The sequence below is a fragment of the Vitis riparia genome, chromosome 17 (genome assembly GCF_004353265.1).
Source record: "Vitis riparia cultivar Riparia Gloire de Montpellier isolate 1030 chromosome 17, EGFV_Vit.rip_1.0, whole genome shotgun sequence".
Classification (NCBI taxonomy): domain Eukaryota; kingdom Viridiplantae; phylum Streptophyta; class Magnoliopsida; order Vitales; family Vitaceae; genus Vitis; species Vitis riparia.
The window spans coordinates 10,365,773-10,385,097 of record NC_048447.1 but is presented as its reverse complement, the minus strand read 5'-3'; the positions used below and the strand labels follow the sequence as shown (position 1 = coordinate 10,385,097).

Here is a 19,325-nt window from a genome sequence, read left to right as displayed (position 1 = left end):
GTATTTTAAATACTCGAGTTTGGCTTACATTGAGAAAACTCAACTTGTACTCAATTCGAATCGGGCTTAAAGTCAAAGGCTTGGGCAACCTGAACCCAATTTAATTTTTTGTAATTTTTATAACTTTTTATTATCATACATGAGAATGTATAATTTACGTCATTTCAAACAATTTTAAATGAAAAACATATCAAATTTCATTAAATGATATATTATTATTTTGTTTAATTTTTAAATAAATAATTTATTATTTTTTTTCATTGCCTGAAAACAATGTGTTCTTTACTGTTTGAATTTTGGTATAAATGTATAAAAGATAAAATTAAAAAGGTCATTACAAGTGAGTTTAATTGAATCCAACCCAATTGGAATTTGACCCATACAACATATTTAACTCGAGTATGACCCAATTAGCTTGATCCTAATCTAAGCTTGGAACAATAAAAATGAGTTGGGCTTAGGTTTAATTATTTAAATTAGAAATTGGGTTAGGCTTAACATCCTATCTAATCTATCTAAGTTGCTACCCAATCTTGGATGTTTAGTTATTAATTGATTTAAATTATCTTTTAAATTGCATATTCATTGAAAAAAGAGATTAACTATATAAACTATGACGAATTTGGAATTATTTTGCCCATTGGCATTGTTGAAAATATTTTTTAAAAACATAAACATGAATAAAAGGCCATTAGATTCCATTCATATGATAATATGGCTTTTCAAGGGATATGAGAAACGTATTGGACATCTCTCTATGATTATGAAAACAAGAGGGGAGGCTCACATAATTTTTCCCTTTTCATTGCCGCGTTTCTTCGCTCACTTCAGAGTCTATGCGAGACTACACTGTCCGTAAAACAAGGGTTGGCGTATTTATCTCATCAGAAAGATCCTTTTTGTCTCAAAGCCCTAAACCCATCCCACACCCACTATTTCCCGCCAATCCCTGGCTCTGCTCCATCCAAAGGGACGGCGTTTCACAGCCCTAGCCCTCATCGCTCTCCGAGAATCGAAAATCATCTGTCCTAAAAATGGCGACGATCACTTCCAGAGATGTTGAAGAGATCGTCTCAAAGCTCTCATCAGACAAAACCAAAGCTCGAGAAGTAACATCCATTCGTTTCTGATTTTTTCTTCTCATTTCCTAGAAAATGTAACAAAAATTATGAAAAAAGAAAAGAAAAGAGAAAAGAAAACTGAGTTGTTTGGATTTCAAGTAACGGGATGAGAACTTAGTTCAATGAATTTTATCTGACTTCGTTTCCCCGCCTTTTGGTTATCGGGGAGATTAGAGAGGGAATGAAAAGAAACGGATTCGGGTCTTTATGTTTTTCCTTGTTTTGGTTTATTCATATTGAAATTAGGCTCAGTCGGATGAATGCATTTGATTCCTAGGAGTCTCAAAATTTGGTTTGATCAAATCGAGCCTTCGTGTCTGTTAGAGCCAATCTCGAGAAGCAACTTCCATTACCGCTTTGATTTGCTTCTCCTACTGGTTTCGATACGGTATTTTATGTTCTCATGGATTCCATGAAACGATAAAAGAACTCGCATCAACTAATTTGATTTCATTTCCTCTCCCATTAGTATTCGGAAAATGTAGGAAAAGAAGAAAACAGTGGAATTCAATTCTTCTTGTTTACCTTCCTTTGGATTTTCACTGTTCTAATTAGGCTTAGTTTAAAGGGTGCTTTTGTTTTTTTCAACTGCGTAAATTGATTTCTTACATTTTGTTGGAAACCAAATGGAACCTTCATGCTCGATTTATTTTTTTGGTTCTCATTGCAATGTATGTATGTAGGAAGGAATTAAATTGTTGAATGCCTGGTTAGAAGGTGAAAAGTCAATCAGATTCTGTAAATTTCTTGGACATAACACTGCAATGCTTAAACCGAATGAAATACCTCACTGTAAGATTGATGTTGATCCTTAACACTATATTTTTGTAGGCATTATGCATAGAATTAGGGAAAGGAAAAATTTGAACCTTGAATTTATCTTTGCAGCTGAAACATGGCCTTTTCTTGTTACATTGCTCATCCGCTGTGTATCATTGGAGATATCTTCAAGTAAGAAGCGATTGCCAAAGTTAGTATTTGCCAAAACACTTCGAATTGTTGTGCAACGAGCAGAAGATGCTAAATTTTCTGGTCAGTGACTGAGACTATGGTTTCATTTGATTTACTTTATTATTATATTGCAGATGCATCAAATAAGGTGTATATAAGAGGTTTACAATCGAAATAGCTTAGAAAGCAAGAGATTCAGATCAACTAATGCTTACTTATTTTTCTCTGAAACTAATATTAAAAAACATTTTTGTGATTGTTTAACTGTAAGTGCCATTTTTCTGAAGAATGATTGTAAATGCAATTCTTCCAAACAACGTGAAAACAACTGGTACTCATAGACGGTGACTTGTATATCAGTTTTTTTCTAAGCCATTTTTTTCCTACAAATATGATCTGGTTCATGGTGCAAATATAATTAGTATACCTTTAGGCCATCTTTGATTGGCTATATATAATATAAGATATGATAAGAGACGGGATAACATATCCTATCCCATGTTTGATTCACGATGGAATAAGATAAGTTATTCTATCAGTTATTATATCTTATGATCAACTAAACATGCGATAGTATAAGTGGTAGGGTATATTATCCAATTTTTTCTCTGTACATGGGATATAATAATCCCAAGTTACGATATGGGATATCCTATGGACCATAAATTTGTTCTTCTTATCAATTTTCTTCATTTTTTCTTTATTCTTCTTAGCAATTTTCTTATTTTTTCAATTTTTTATAGTACTCATTTTGTAAAATAAAAAAATGTTGATTATAAAATTAAAATTATTGTTCGAAAAATTTAGATTTTTTTTTTAAATGTATAAAATGCGATGTGAAATAATATTAATATATGTATTATTTAATATACACAAAATGTTTTTATATATTTAAGAACATAATATAATTTATTTATTTATGAATTCTAAAACATTTCATCATAAATGCTATTAATAAAGAAATAAAAATTTACTTACTAATTGATGAATTGTAGAACAATTTCTAAATAATATTAAATATGAGAGGTATTATGTACTTTTTTAGTAGCAAATATTGGGATGCAGTAAAATTTTGTTTTTAAACAAATATTGAAGATTGAAGTATAATGTGTTTTCTATTCCACATTTTTTTTTATTTCTTATACAAACCAAACATGAGTATGGTATAACATATCTCATTGGATATAATATCCAAGAATATCATATCCCACTGGAAATGAATTCCTAGGATGTATATATCTCATTAGAAATGGTATTTTAGGATATGCATATACTATTAAGACTATGTTGGATTGACTGGATATAATATATGATAAGATAAGAAATGAGATATCATAGCCTATTCCATATTTAGTTGGTGATGAGATATGATAAGTTTTCCTATCACTTATCATATTCCATGTTCGACCAAACATGAGATAGGATAAGTGGTGGGACATATTATCCAATCTCTTTTTTATATCTCCTTTTTATAGTAAACAATAACTTCTTTTCACTAAGCCTAATGCAACTCTTTGGCTTAGATAAAACTTGAGGGAATGTTTTTCATTTTTTCTGGAAGCCTTAGATAATAACTACAATATAAAAAATTTATTCCATTTTATTTTCCCCTGTTCTATTGGCAACCAAATGGACAATTAGGCCAAGAGAATATTTTTATATTGAAATGATGTGTTTCTTTATCCGCAATGTTAATAGTGTGTAATAAATATTTTTCCAATGGGAACAGTTTCAAGAGAATTCTTGAGTTTACATTGTTTGCATCTTTATTTTACTTTGCTAGGCAAGATGTTGCCCCTGTTAACTGTGGTTAAGCTTCTGTTTAGTCATATCTCCGATGTGTTAAGGGATATCCCAAGCTTTCAGTCTGAATATGGCATCATGCTCAGACATATTTTGGCAGTCAGAGATTATCGCTTCCACATGAGGAATCGGGTCTATTGCAGTGAGTGTTGTCTTTAGATTGCACCTGATACTTTGTGTCCATTTGAATGTTAAATAATGCTGTTACTCACTTTGTCATCGTTCTCATTCTCTTTTGGGCAAGATTTGGTGCTTCTATACATGGGTAAGGTGGAAACAAGCTTCAGTGAGAAGAGTAATAGTCAATACAATCCAAAAGAGGAAGTCTTCCGTTGCGTGTTGACACTCCATTCGCTTCTGGAAAATCCTCCTGGAGATTTTCCTGATAATCTTAGGGAAGACGCTGTCAAGGGGTTTATTGGAATTTTCTCTTTTCTCAGGTATAATGTATATGCACCCTGCTAGTCTTTTGATTTCTGTCTACATGACTCATCAGACAGGCTGTTCTTTTGTAGAAGTTTGTGATCATGACTTTACACATTCTGTTTTTCATTGTTTTAAAATTTTCAGGGATGAGGGAAAGATTTCACGCAAGCTAATTGAATGCATTAATATATTCTTGTTAAAGGATGGTCCAAATTTAGGTTGTCAGTGCTTGGAAATCCATAATGCCGTTCAACAATTTGTGTTTCGTAGTTGGCTCACAAGCCATGATCGGGGTCTCAAGGTTTCTTAATAATGTGTTACAGAATACTTTGTGGGAATATTTGAACTGATTGTGTGTTTCCATAATTTTATACATGTATATATATATATATATATATTTTTTTTTTTTTTTCCAGGATGCAGTTATATCTTATGCAAGATTACAGCTAAATCTAACTAGAGGTGCTGCTGATGGGAGTCCTTTAGTGGAGCAACTTCTGGATGTGGTTGGAAGGGAACTAGATCAGACCAATATTTCCAGCACTAGTGTTCCTTGGTGAGGTTTTGTTTTGGTTTTTTTCCCCTTTTCCATCTGGAAATACTTCCTGTGGCTGATGGTCATGTGAATGTGCTTTGCATTCAGGAGTGACACAGCTAAGGATGATAGACTTGGAACTTTGACAAGCTCACAGTGTGGATTGGTGGAGCTTGCTGCACTTGTCTTCTACCGGGTAGTTGGACTCAGTATTTGCAGTTTAGTTTTCACATGATGCTATCTGCTGTTCCCTTTGTTTATTTATCTTTATGGAATTTAATTATTTATAATGTCATGAGAATTAAGTAGCATAGGGTTATCCTTTTGACAATATGTACAATTACTTTCTCTAAGGGCATGTCCTTGGCCTCATCTGTGCTTACAGGTATGACCTAGACTTCCATGATCTGCACTCGTACTACTATACTAAAGAAAGTATTTGTATTAGATGAAGAGGCTAATGCAAAGTAGCCTTTACTAATTATGCTTGATTAAGACTAAGAGGTAGATCTAATGGATCTACACAATTGGGAATAAACATTGCTAAGTGTTCACCCGTCAAACAAATACAGTATCCAATCTCAAAACAATTGATGCACCTTGGAGTATAGCTTTGAAATCCTTCCTCTTGTTGGTATACTAATTATGTTGACAGAAAAAAAAAAAAAATCAGCAGTTATAGGTCAAAAGAAAAAAATATGGCAGCTCTTTTGAGTCCAACAAAAATGCTTTAGGCAAACACTTTTGGGTTTGCTGATAGCCCTCAATGATCTTGACTAAAGAGTTGGAGGCGAGAAAATAAAAAAGAAAAAGAAAAAGAAAAAAAGGAGAAAAAATGAGAAAAAAAACAAGGGCTGAAATTTGGTCAAACCTGCTTTGGTATCATGTTAATCTCATTAGAATTAAGAAGAGAAAAAGAAAGAAGGAAAATAAGAAGAGAATGAGTAATAATAATCTACTTAAAGGCCTGCTAATAGTTTTTTAGTAATCTCTTTTATTCCAAAATAAACTTATGATCTCCATGCAATTAACAATTGAGGAATTCCAAACCCTATAACAATTATGATGTGGAAGTTCTAAAAATAATTTTAAGGATATTGTAACTACTATTTTTATTTTTATTTTGTTGTGATATTGGAATTGATGAAATTTGTTGCAAATTGGATGCTTTGTTTGACATTCTTTGATAAATATTGAAATTCTAACTACTATGTTTGGTTATCGATATTGCAGAATTTTTGATAAATATTAAGAGTTTGATTTCACTTCTGCTTCTTTTTTACTCAAGAAATTCTTTTGCATGTGCATTCAGGTTCTTCTCATATGAGATTTGGAGAGGCAAAATATTGAGAATAATTTAGTTTTAATTTTTATTTTCCCTGAAGATAAAATAAGGTTGTTAATATGATTTGAGTTTCTCAGGCATGTGCTAATCCGCTTAAGGCACCATCAACAGCAAAACGAGCTAAGAGGGAGCATGCTGCCGCCTATCTTAGAGAGGGTCTCATGAAAGGAAAATGGTTATGGTGGGTGGTAATACGAAAAGTTGGGTCATATTTAATGTTGTTGCGAGTTATGTTTTTTTCAAGAGTTTCCATATTAATATTAATATTATTATTACTTATTAGAAAAATACGAAACATTTTAATTAATTAAAAAATATCAAGAAGGATGAGATAATATTAATATTATTATTATTTATTAGAAAATACCAAATCATTTTTATTAATTAAGAAATATCAAGAAGGATGAGACATATTTCATAATATACAAGTTTAATCAAAACAAGAGAAAAAAATCCTAAAAGAGAAGCAACATAACAACTAAGGAAGATTACAAAATTCTAAAAGTGAACCAAGACAAGCACTAATTACAATTCAAGGTTAGTTTGATATGATAGTTAAGAGGTGGTGAAATATGAATGAAAGGTTTTCTTAGCTAATCTTTTGACTTGCATATAAGTTTCCAATTTAATAATATAAAATTTAAGGGGGTGTCTGTGAGGGTTTCACTAGTAGAGGCCCACCAGGAGGAAATTGTATCTATGATCCTCCAAACATCAAATTGAGGCTAGTAATACTCCGTAGATTCTATCTCTTGGATGACTCTCAAAGCCTCTAAAAGAAATGGTCAACATCTTTGCTTCCTTATAGGGTGGGGCCTAGTCAATCCTTCCAAGGATGAACGATCTATTTCATAGTCTCAAAGCAACTTAGTAATGAAGGAAAAAATGATCAGTTGATTTTTCACTCTCCTTGCACATGACACATGACTTTAGATTGAGACTTTGGAAGACCTCCTTTACTTTAGGAGGGACTTTAGATTTCCAAATAAAATTCACTAGATCAAAATAGATACAAGTGTTAGAATGAGAAAGAGCTTGAAAAATGAATTAATTCTAAGACTAATGCTTTACATTAGGATAGGAAGGCAATATATACACTTGGACCATGGAAGACATAGGAAGAACTAATTCATCAATCTCATGATCCAAAAGATTTCCACAAGAATTAAGATTTTACAACAAGGAAACGGAAGAGGTGACAAAAATAATATAGATAAGGGAACCTTTTGTTCTCTTCAACTTAAAGAGGTTTAGGTGTTTGAGACAAAAGGGAAAATTATTAGATCAAGTGTCATCTTAAAGATGGATCTTTATACCATCACTCATAGAAAAGTGAGTGAAAGAATATTTGAGCAATAGCTCTCTAGGGATGATAATATGATCATTTGACAACGATATCGACCTTCCATCCATTGGAATATAACCCATGGGTACTTAGAATGGCCTTGTGCCAAGGTGCATTGTTTTACCTAGGGAGCCTTTGCTATCACTTCCCTAAGAGGGCTCTATTCCTCTGAGATATCATTCTTACACCCATGTCCTCTTCCCTCTTAGGCTTTATACACCAAGTGCCAACCAACAAGGTGATGTCTCTTTCCTCTTTCAACTCTTGATCAAAGAAAATCTCCTTGCAAATGCTCAATCTTAGAAGCCACTTTGATTGGAATTTTGAAAATTGGGAATAACTAACGAACACAATTGCACAAGAGTTATTTTGCCCCCAAAGGATAAGTGGCTCTCTTCCAACCATCTAACCGTTTGGAAATCCTTTAGAGACCAAATCCTTAAAGGGAAACAACTCTTGGATCCAGCCTAAAGGAGACCTAAGTAAGATATAGGCTAATTAGAGACCCTATTAGCTAAAAGGGAAGCTAAAGCCTTCATTTGGTCTTGATTCATGTAGATCCCCAAATAAGTGCTCGTCTCTTTATTTATCTTAAACCCAGAGATGTGCCTATTGCCTAAACACCATCAGAATTAGTTTAAGGCTTTTCAAATCATGTGGTTTAGCTTGTGAAGATAGTGTCATCTTGGAATTGTAAATAAGTTCACCTATGTCATCTATGAATTGTAAATAAGTTAACCTTATTCTAGATCTACCCACAAGGAAGTCCTCTTGGATGCCACACTCCTTTGCTCTCGGTATCTATGTACTCAAAACATTATCTACTATGGTGAAAATGAAGGGAGAGTGAAATGCCTTGTTCTAAAATCTGAGATTTCTTAACCCATCTTTTATCACATCCATTTGTTAACTTTGAAAAATTAGTTGTCAATAAGCTCCAATGAATCCGTGTTCTCCATCTCTCCCTAAAACCTTTTCTTAAGCATGATTTATGAAACCCCACTTCATGTGGTCTCACGCTTTTTCAAAATCAATTTTAGGGATTTTTTTCCTGAGCATCTTTTCTTTTCTTTTTTTTTTTTTTTTGATAGGAAACGATAACAGAATATATTGATAAAAAGAAGGTACAATTAGAAGGATGAGAAATCCTCCTACCAAAGAAAAACAAGACTACAAATAATCAAATATAAGAAATACAACGAGAAAAAGACTAACGACCTATTTACACACCGGTAACCAATCAAGTTGTAACACGTTAAGAGGTATCCCCTTAAAAACCTTAGAACAAAAAGCCCATAGAGAAGCCAAAAAACGAATAGAATCCCAAAGATACCCTGAATTCCTTGCTTTATCCTCAAAAATCCTTGCATTCCTTTCCCGCCACACCACCCACATTAACGCGATGCACGTGTCTTGCCATAAAACAACCCCTCTCTTAGAAGATCCGAAACCATTAAAATTAGTAAAAAACATGTCAGATATGCTCCTTGGGGAAACCCAATCCATCTTTGCTAACTGAAATAATCTGTGCCACAACCCCTTGGTCAAAGAGCAATGGAGGAAAAGGTGATCTACTGTTTCTCCATGCTTCATGCACAACTTACATATGTCGGGACTAAGTGCTTTGTGGGGTCTCCTCAATTGTAGCAAGTCATTAGTATTAACCTTCTTGTGCGCCACCAACCAGACAAAGGACTTGACTTTGAAAGGGACTTGAGAATTCCAGACAAATTAGTAGGGAACACTGGAGGCGACTCAGAATATTGGGACAAGGCCAGAAAGAAAGATTTGACTGTGAAAAGACCTGAAGGAGATAAGGACCATGATCTCTTATCTGGAACCGAAGGAGATATGTGTAGACGATCAAGAGACCGCATAAGGCTTTCTAAATCTTCTATCTCAGGATCAGTAAGATTTCGACGAAAATTGAAATTCCAAGAGAAAGGACGGGAATATCCGAGAATTGATGAAATAGGAGCATTTTTATCCGTGACTACGCTAAGTAATCTTGGATATTGTATTCCCAAAGGTTGATCCCCCCACCACAAGTCATCCCAGAACCGAATTCTATCCCCGTCCCCTACCACAAACCGAGTAAATTTGTAAAACTCTTGGAAGACTAGTGCAATGGCCTTCCAAGGACAACGATGAAACCATCTAACAATATTGTTGACATCCCAGCCATTGGAGTGAGATCCATAAATGCTTAAGATAACCTGATGCCACAGAGCAGAACCCTCCCTAGGATATCTCCACAACCACTTCCCTAAAAGAGCGACATTCCTCATAGAAATCTTTCCGAAACCCAAACCCCCTCTCGACTTCGGTTTGCACACAACGTCCCAATTAACCAAATGGTCTCTTTTGCCTTCCCTTACGCCTGACCAAAGAAATTCTCTTTGCATTCTCTCAATTTTTGCTGCCATAGAGGCGGGAATCTTAAAAAGGGAGAGAAAGTAACATGGCATATGGGTTAGACAAGATTGAATGAGAGTTATCCTACCTCCAAAAGATAAATACGCCTTCTGCCACCCATCTAATCTCCTTGATATCCTCTCAATCACAGGATCCCAAAATCCACTCGCCTTAGGATTCCCTCTCAGAGGAAGACCTAGGTAAAGTATAGGCCACCTAGAAGCCTTGCAGTCAAGCATCTCGGCCAGCCTAGAAAGGTGATTCTGTTCAATATTAATGCCATAGATGTTGCTTTTGTCAAGATTAACTTTCAAACTGGAAATATGTCCAAACACTAGCAGAACATTCTTAAGCATCATCATATCCTCTTCTCGAGTACTGGAGAAGAAAATGGTATCATCTGCAAATTGTAGATGGGATACCCTTGTTCTGTCCTACCCACCCTGAATCCCTCCAAGACGTTTCTCTCCTCAGCTTTCAATAACATCCTACTCAATACATCTGCCACTATAGTGAACAAAAAAGGTGATAAAGGGTTGCCTTGTCTTAAACCTCTAGATGCCTTAACCCACCCTTTCGCATTACCGTTCACTAGGACTGCATAAGAAACCGAGGACAAGCAACCTCTCATCCATTTCCTCCATCTAAGACTAAACCCTTTCATCTCCAACACATGATCCAAAAAATCCCAACACACATGGTCATAGGCCTTTTCAAAGTCAATTTTGAATACAACTCCTTCCTCCCCTGTTCTTCTTTTCTCATCCATTATCTCATTGGCTATGAGAACTGCATCCAAAATTTGTCTCCCTTGCACGAAGGCTCCTTGAGTGGAATGAATAGTCTCGTGAAGTACCCCTCTTAGTCGCCCTGCTAACACTTTGGCTATTATCTTGTAAAGACTAGTGATCAAGCTAATGGGTCTAAAGTCTGAGATTCTCCTTAACATGCTTTTTTTGGGTAACAAAACTATAAAGGAAGCGTTGGTTCTCTGATTGATAATTCCGCTCCTATGGAATTCTGCAAACACTCTCACTAGATCCTCCTTTATCACTTCCCAACAGTCTTGAAACACTGCAATGGTAAAGCCATCCGGCCCAGGAGCCTTATCCCTATCCATCTGAAAAATGGCCTTATAAATCTCTTCTTCAGTAAAGGGGGATTCCAATCTAGACGCATTCTCACCAGAAATAGGGGACCAATCTAAGCCTTCCACTCTCCACGATTCTCCAGAAGGACTCGCGTAAAGCTTTTCGAAATACCTTAGGATCTCCTCTTTTATACTCTCTGGATTATTCAACATTAGACCACTTTCATTCTCCAACTCCTTGATAAATTTCCTATTTCGCCTGCCATTGGCCACCTTATGAAAAAATTTTGAGTTGCAATCCCCTTTTTTTACCCATTTCACCCTAGCTTTTTGTCTCCAATGTATTTCTTCTCTCAAAATCAACTCCTCTAGCTCCCCTTTTCTTAAAGCTCTTTGGACTAAAAGTTCATGGGATAATCCCCCTTCTTGCTCCAAGGAATCAAAGTTAGCTAAAACAGATAATATATCTTTTTTCTTTTTACTTAGCTCTCCAAAAGAAGTCTTATTCCACTCTTTCAATTTGGCTTTAACGAACTGTAATTTCCTCATGAACTTGTGTCCTTCCCACCCATTTCCTTGAAACTCTCTCCACCATCTTCCAAAATTCTCCTTAAAACTAGAATGTTGCAATCACATATTCTCAAACCTAAAAGGCGTTGGTCCCCACTTGAATGGATTGGTTTCCAAAACAATCGGCCAATGATCTGAAGTCCACCTTGGCAGTACTCCTTGAAGACTTTGAGGAAATACTTGTTCCCACTCATTTGAGTACAAGAAGCGATCTAATCTCTTGCATACTGGATTCTCTTGCATGTTTGACCAAGTATATGATGCGCTCCTTAAAGGTGAATCTATCAATTCGCAATCTCTTATGAAGTCATCAAAATCCTTCATGCTTGGGGTTAATCTAGAACCACCCAATTTCTCTGAACTTCTCCTTATAACATTAAAGTCACCGCCCACACACCAACGCGGATGAGAGAGCCCAACAATGTCTGAAAGCTCCACCTAAAAATCCTTCCATAGAGCTGAGTTGTTTGGGCCATAAACTGTAGATAACCACAAAGATTCGCATCCATCCAACGCGAACTTGATTGAGACCGAAAAAGAGCCTAACACTACCTCCTCCCTACGCAACTTTTTAGAGTCCCATATGACCAAAATCCCACCCGAAGCCCCACTTGCCGGAAGGGCTGCCCAATCTTTATTTCTGGTTGACCAAACACTACCCACAAACCTTCTGTCACACTCCTCCTTTTTAGATTCTTGAATCATCACTACATCCGGCTTTTCTGATCTCAGAAAATCCTTAACCACCCTTCTCTTTTTCTTAGAACCCAAACCCCTGGTATTCCAACTGACTATCTTCATATGAAACTCTCTGACCCTGATCTCGAACCAAATCCAGTTGGTCTCACAATCCTGAAGAGCATCTGCTCTTCCTCTTGGAATATGCCTTGATATCCAAAGACTTTAAAACCTCACGTACTTTTGCCATTATCCTAGGGGATAGTCCTTCTATTTGGAACTCGCCCGGAGGAGAGCCCGCAATGCCTCCCAGATTAACTGCAGCCTGACTGGAAACTGAGAGAGGGTTGACGCTCTCACACATCTGGTTGGGACAAGCAGGCTGGGTCACCTCCATCTTTGAAATAGGGATATCAACAGGAATTTGACCTTTGAAAGCATCGTTGACTCTTTTAAAAAAAGATTTGGAATTTACTCGGTTTTCCGTAGGAGCCAAAGATTGAGAAACTGAAACGGGAAGCATGGGGGTAGAAGGACTCAGAATGGGGACGGAAGGGTTCAAGAGGGAATTAGTGAAGCCACTAGAAGAGGGAATAAGTTGCCGGGAAGACTGAAAAAGTGAAGGAGTTACCTCCAGAGACTCCGCAACCATTGAACCACAATTCCCCAACAAGTTAGGCCCTTTACCTCTGGTTTCTGGCGAAAAAGGCATAACCATGGCTGCTGAGCCACGAGGAACAGACCCCACTCGGCCCAAAAATCCTTCCATATCTTCGTCAGATGAAGCTTTGTTCGAAATCTCTTCCTTTCTCGGCTCCGAAGCCCTTTCCCCTAAATTCTTCTTGTGAATCCTTGGAAATCGAGGAGAAAGAAGAGAGCTTGCACTTAAATCTCTTTTCGCCTGGGATTCGGCACCTGAATCTTCTGCCCTTAAGTCCTCTTCGCTATCCACCTTGGTTTTTCCGCGCGAAATGGGCTCGCTGCTGCACCGTATTCCCCGTCGGTGCTCTGAGCTTGGGGGAAAGAAGGTTGCCCACAGCTTCCTTGAACCTTGCATCACCTTCTTCTTCGCTATCCTGCTCGACTGGACCTCGAGGAGTCCGGGGTCTGATTTCCCCTTCTCGTTTGCAGAAGACGAGTCTTCTTCCTTGCGTAACGAAGCCCCAGTCTCAAATGGAGTGAACCCTTCTGGTCTTAGGCCCAACCCCATTGGGCCTTTAAGCTTGCAGCCCGTTGTATCTACTTTTAGCCCAGGCCTTGCCAGCGACTGGGCCCTCCTCTCACAGGCCCGACAGCCCACATCGTTGATAGCTTTGTCTTCTCCGGCCCACTTTTCTCCTGCTACTTCGATCCCGTCCATCCCATCTGTTTTCAAACAAGACTGTGACGGGAACTGGTAGCCCTTGTCACATTTGCCGGCTGAGGTAAGCATAGCATTACCCTTTTCTCCCTCCTTCCTTTGTCTGCTGTCTTCCCCGACACGATATCTCTCTCCCGCCGTTGATCTTCCACTCTCCCCTCGTCTTCCTCCACCTGTCCCCGAGTGAGAAGCGACAGCCACCCGAGTCGACTCACCTTTTTCGCCACCTCTCCTTCTTTCTTCATCTCCGACCACTACGACGACGACTGTAAACACCCAATTCCCATCAGACACTTCTATCAGAGCTGGAAGGATTGCCCTATCCCTCATTGCGATCTTTAACCTCGCCCTGCTGAGATCGAACAGCTTCAACGTGTGCCAATCGATTTCATTTACTGTCCCCCATTGCTCCACAATCTTCTTCAGGTGTACCTCCGACCATAGGTGAAATGGCAGTCCCCGTAATTCGATCCAGCCTTCTCTAAACTTCCCGTCTATTTCCGCGTTCTCCTTCGGCGACCATCTTCGCAATTGGATGAAGTTCCTTTCCCCAACCTTTATCATCCTCAAATCATGGAGAAATATGGCTTCCTCGATTGTTTCAACAAAGAATACACCATTTCTATCTGAAATGGGTACAACCGTTAGAACGCCTTTCTTCCCTAAGCTTCTCGCCACTGATCTTCCAACCTCAGCCCAATTCTCCCTGTCAAACTTGCTTTCACACACCACAGCTCACGCCCATCTCCCAATTGGAACTAGACCACCTCCTCTTGGTCCTTCATCACTGACTACCTTCGCAAATGATCTGTGCATCGATCCCTCGTACTTGTGAGGCCAGCTTTCCCCTCTTATATTCCTTCCCTTTTCTATTACATTCGGATAAGGGGCCATCAACAAAGACAATAACGCATTTTTTATATTCTCCCAACCTCTGCCCTTGTCACCCTCAGGAATGATCAGAACGGAAGGCTTTCTGTTGGTAGTGAACTCCGAGATCCTAATAAACCTTCCATGATTGTTGAAGCCAACTTCCATCAGATGCACCCTGCTTTTTCCTCTGAATTTTTTATTGAACCCCATATGACTCTTCAAAGTTAAAGCTTTCGTCAAGTAATCAACCAACCACCCAACAACTTCCTTTTCAAAGCCTAATGCGAAAACAAAGCCTTTACTTCTCTTTGTCATCGAGCACCATTCGCCTCCTTGCTCGCCTTCCAACCTGATCAGGAAAGTCTTCCTCTCAACCAATACCTTCATCATCCTCAAGGTTGGAGAATCCTTCCAAATTGAAAAACTAACAAGAGGAAAGAAAAGGACAAGTGACAAAGAATGCTGTTAGATGTATTCTTGCAACGTCAAACCAAGAAAAGGAAATCAGATGCATGCTGATATATTTCAGAATGATCATATATTGTGGGAATGAAACTTTCAGGTAATTATCAATAGAGACAATGACATGAAAGTAGTGTCTGAAGTCCAAAACAATCATTGAAAAGTTGAAGTTTCCTGAGCATCTTTTCTCATCCACCACTTTGTTGGCTATTAAAACTGTTTCCAGAATTTGTTTGACCTTAACCAATTCTCCTTGGGAAAGATGAATGGTCTCATATAAACACTCTTTCTAGTGTTGAGCCAGCACTTCTACTATGACCTTGGAAAGGTTAATCCCCAAATTGTGGTTTGAAGTTAGAAATTCTAGTGGTTTGACACTTAGGTGGTGTTTGTTTTTTTGGCTTTTTGTTGAAAGCAATTTGTTTTCAGAATTTAGGTTGTTTGTTTTTTTACTTTTTCATGACTTATTATAAACTTTTTACTAAATAGAAAAAGCCAAAATACGTAACTTTTTTTAAATAGAAAAAAAATAACATATTGGTTTTTCTTTACTCTTTAATATTTCATAGAAATAAAATACTACAAAAACAAACAACCTAATATTTATCAGTATTAAACATTAAGGTTCTATTTAGAATTAAGTAAAAAAACAAACACCACCTTAGTGTCACAAGCTTATCCAAATGAGCCTCCCCATGGCCTTATATAGAGCCAGGAAGCTTCTGGAGACTCCTAGAGTGGGAAGAGTGTGGAAGGTTCTAGAGAAGCCTGGAGGGATCCACACAATTCTACACCATGGTGGAAGGCACGAGAGGAGTCCGGGGCTTTCTAGAGAAGTCTAGAAGACTCTTGTATATACTTGTATATAGGCTTGTAACTAGAATGGTGTAGGACATTCTAGAATAGTCTTGAGTTGTAAGGAACCCTCCAAGGTTCCAGAGAGTTCCAATGGTGCCTATAAATAGATGAGGGCCTCATTTGGCCAAGGCACCAAGCAAGTGAGCATCCAAAACACTTGTAAAGGCTTCTTTGAGTAATAGAAAGCTTCCATTCTTTAAGGAGTTGCCTACCAAGCTTCTTAAGCTTTCGAGTCACGAGTGTCTTAGCCTAGCAAGCTAAGCATTGGGAGGAAGGCTGACTTAGCAAGATCAAGTGTCTTGGCTTGTCTAAGTGCCGCACGAGCTTAGTGATCGACTAAGTCCGTGACAAGTGGTATCAGAGCGTGGTTAAGAGGTGGGCATATCAAAGGAAGCATGTCGGGCTCTAACGTGGAGGAGACTAGCGAGCAAACCCGTGGACGGGAGATGGAGCATACCGCACGGGGCCGAGGCAGGAAGGATAAGTCTTGTGACGCCTTAGCCAACATGGAGGCAAGGCTAGCCAAGGTGGAGCTAGCCATGGCAGACACCCGGGAAGGGGTGGACTTGATTGAGCAAGGCATGGAGAAGGGCTTAGAGGATCTAAGGGATCAGATCCAAGACCTTCGTGAGGGCATGCTAGGTTCGCAAGTTCAGCCGGTGTCACACGAGGAATTCATGTCCTTCCAAGACAAGGTCATGACCATGTTCGCTAGTGTGGAGTCAAGGATGGAGGCCTTGGCTGCACGCATGGATGCCCGAGACCAAGAGATTCGTCAAGAGCTGGCCATCTACAAGACTGCGGTGTCAGCACGAGTCATGGCCACTCATGAGGCACCAAGGGTGGAGGTGCCCAAGCCACACACATTCAGTGGCAAGAGGGATGCGAAGGAGCTAGATAACTTCCTGTGGCACATGGAGCGTTACTTTGAGGCAATCACATTGACGGATGAAGCCACTAAGGTACGCACCGCGACCCTTTACCTCACTGACAATGCTACTCTATGGTGGCGTCGACGGTTTGCCGACATAGAGAGAGGCACGTGCACCATAGACACATGGGATGCCTTTAAGAGAGAGATCAAGAGGCAATTCTATCCCGAAGACGTGGCTTACCTAGCAAGGAAGAGTCTAAAGCGTCTCAAGCACACGGGCTCGATCCGTGAGTATGTCAAGGAGTTCTCTACGCTTATGCTTGAGATACCTAACATGGCTGAGGAGGAGCTACTGTTTAACTTCATGGACAACTTACAAAGTTGGGCCGAGCAAGAGTTAAGGAGGCGTGGTGTCCAAGATCTAGCCACGGCCATGGCAGTAGCGGAGTCCTTGGTGGATTATAGAAAGGGAGACTCCTCCAAGCCTAAGCCACCACCAAAGGGTAACCAGGCCAAAGGTGGGGGAGACAAGAGGTCGCAAGGCCAAACTTCTAAGGAAGGGTCAAGCAAGGGCCCTAGTGGCAAGGATGGCAAAGGCAAGGACAAGCGGAAGGAGTTCACGCCTAGGACCAATTGCTTCTTGTGCGATGGTCCGCACTGGGCACGGGACTGCCCTAAGAGAAAGGCTTTAAATGCTATGATTGAGGAGAAGGAGCAGGAAGGCGATGCTAAGATGGGATCGTTGCAGCTCCTAAATGCCCTTAAGGCCAAGCCGCTGCCTAAGACGCCTCAAAGCAAAGGGCTGATGTATGTGGAAGCCCTTGTCAATGGGAAGGCCACCAAGGCCCTGGTGGACACAGGTGCCACTCACAACTTTGTCTCGGAGGATGAGGCAAGAAGGTTGGAGCTCCAAGCATCCAAGGAAGGAGGATGGCTCAAGGCAGTCAATTCAGCTGCCAAGCCATCACATGGAGTAGCTCGCGGGGTGACTATGCATATCGGCTCGTGGGAAGGAAGGGTTGACTTCACGGTGGCACCCATGGACGACTTCAAGATGGTGCTAGGAATGGACTTCCTACAGAAGGTGAAGGCCGTGCCACTGCCTTTCCTACGCTCAATGGCTATCTTAGAGGAGGAGAAGCCATGCATGGTCCCTACGGTCACTGAAGGTACACTCAAGACCCCGATGCTATCCGCTATGCAAGTAAAGAAGGGGTTAAAGAGGGAAGAGGTGACCTACCTCGCGACCCTGAAAGAAGAAAAGGGTGATGGGTCGGGAGAACCCATGCCTAAGGAAATTGAGGGAGTCCTTGATGAGTTCAAGGACGTGATGCCGCCCGAGTTGCCTAAGAGACTTCCTCCTAGGAGAGAAGAAGATCACAAGATAGAGTTGGAGCCGGGAGCCAAGCCCCCTGCTATGGGGCCATATAGGATGGCACCACCTGAGTTGGAGGAACTAAGGAGACAACTCAAGGAGTTGCTAGATGCAGGGTTCATCCAACCATCCAAGGCTCCTTATGGCGCGCCGGTCCTGTTTCAAAAGAAACACGATGGATCCCTACGGATGTGTATCGACTACCGGGCACTCAACAAGGTGACGGTGAAGAACAAGTATCCCATCCCGCTCATTGCTGACTTGTTCGATCAACTTGGAAGGGCAAGGTACTTCACAAAGCTGGACTTAAGGTCAGGCTACTACCAAGTCAGGATTGCGGAGGGAGATGAGCCGAAGACGACATGTGTGACCAGGTACGGCTCATATGAGTTCTTAGTGATGCCTTTCGGACTCACCAATGCCCCAGCAACGTTTTGCACCCTCATGAACAAGATCTTCCACCCATACTTAGACAAGTTTGTGGTGGTATACTTGGATGACATAGTCATCTATAGTAACACTATGAGGGAGCACGTAGAACACTTAAGGAAGGTCTTTAAGATCCTGAGGCAGAACGAGCTGTACGTGAAGAAGGAGAAATGCTCGTTTGCTAAGGAAGAGGTGAGCTTCCTAGGGCATCGCATCAAAGATGGCAAGCTGATGATGGATAACAGCAAGGTAAAAGCCATCCAGGAATGGGATCCACCAACCAAGGTACCTCAACTCCGATCTTTCCTTGGTTTAGTTAATTACTACCGGCGGTTCATAAAGGGTTATTCAGCAAGGGCCGCACCTCTCACTGACCTTCTTAAGAAGAATAAGGCATGGGAGTGGGACGAAAGGTGCCAACAAGCCTTTGAGGATCTGAAGAAGGCTGTGACTGAGGAGCCAGTGTTGGCACTACCCGACCACACCAAGGTCTTTGAGATACACACAGATGCCTCAGACTTTGCTATTGGGGGAGTCCTTATGCAAGAGAGGCACCCAATCGCATTTGAGAGTCGCAAGCTAAACGACACGGAGAGGCGTTACACGGTGCAAGAGAAGGAGATGACTGCCATCGTCCACTACTTGCGCACTTGGAGGCATTACCTTCTGGGGTCTCACTTCATAGTGAAGACCGACAATGTTGCCACTAGCTACTTCCAAACACAGAAGAAGCTAAGTCCCAAGCAAGCTAGGTGGCAAGACTTCCTGGCCGAGTTCGACTATACGCTGGAGTATAAGCCAGGAAGTGCTAATCA

General features: G+C 39.9%; 1 protein-coding gene across 1 annotated transcript in view; it reads left to right on the top strand.

Annotated features, from left to right (window-relative positions):
• Positions 1-800: 800 nt before the first annotated feature.
• LOC117904579 (serine/threonine-protein kinase ATM-like) overlaps positions 801-19,325 on the top strand; it is a 186,556-nt gene continuing 168,031 nt past the window's right edge. Inside the window, 9 exon segments of the mRNA XM_034817257.1 lie at positions 801-1,109; positions 1,805-1,913; positions 2,010-2,153; positions 3,856-4,017; positions 4,120-4,315; positions 4,446-4,602; positions 4,718-4,857; positions 4,945-5,032; positions 6,259-6,362. Of these exon segments, the coding sequence (XP_034673148.1) occupies positions 1,035-1,109; positions 1,805-1,913; positions 2,010-2,153; positions 3,856-4,017; positions 4,120-4,315; positions 4,446-4,602; positions 4,718-4,857; positions 4,945-5,032; positions 6,259-6,362 (1,175 nt within the window). The 5' untranslated portion in view covers positions 801-1,034.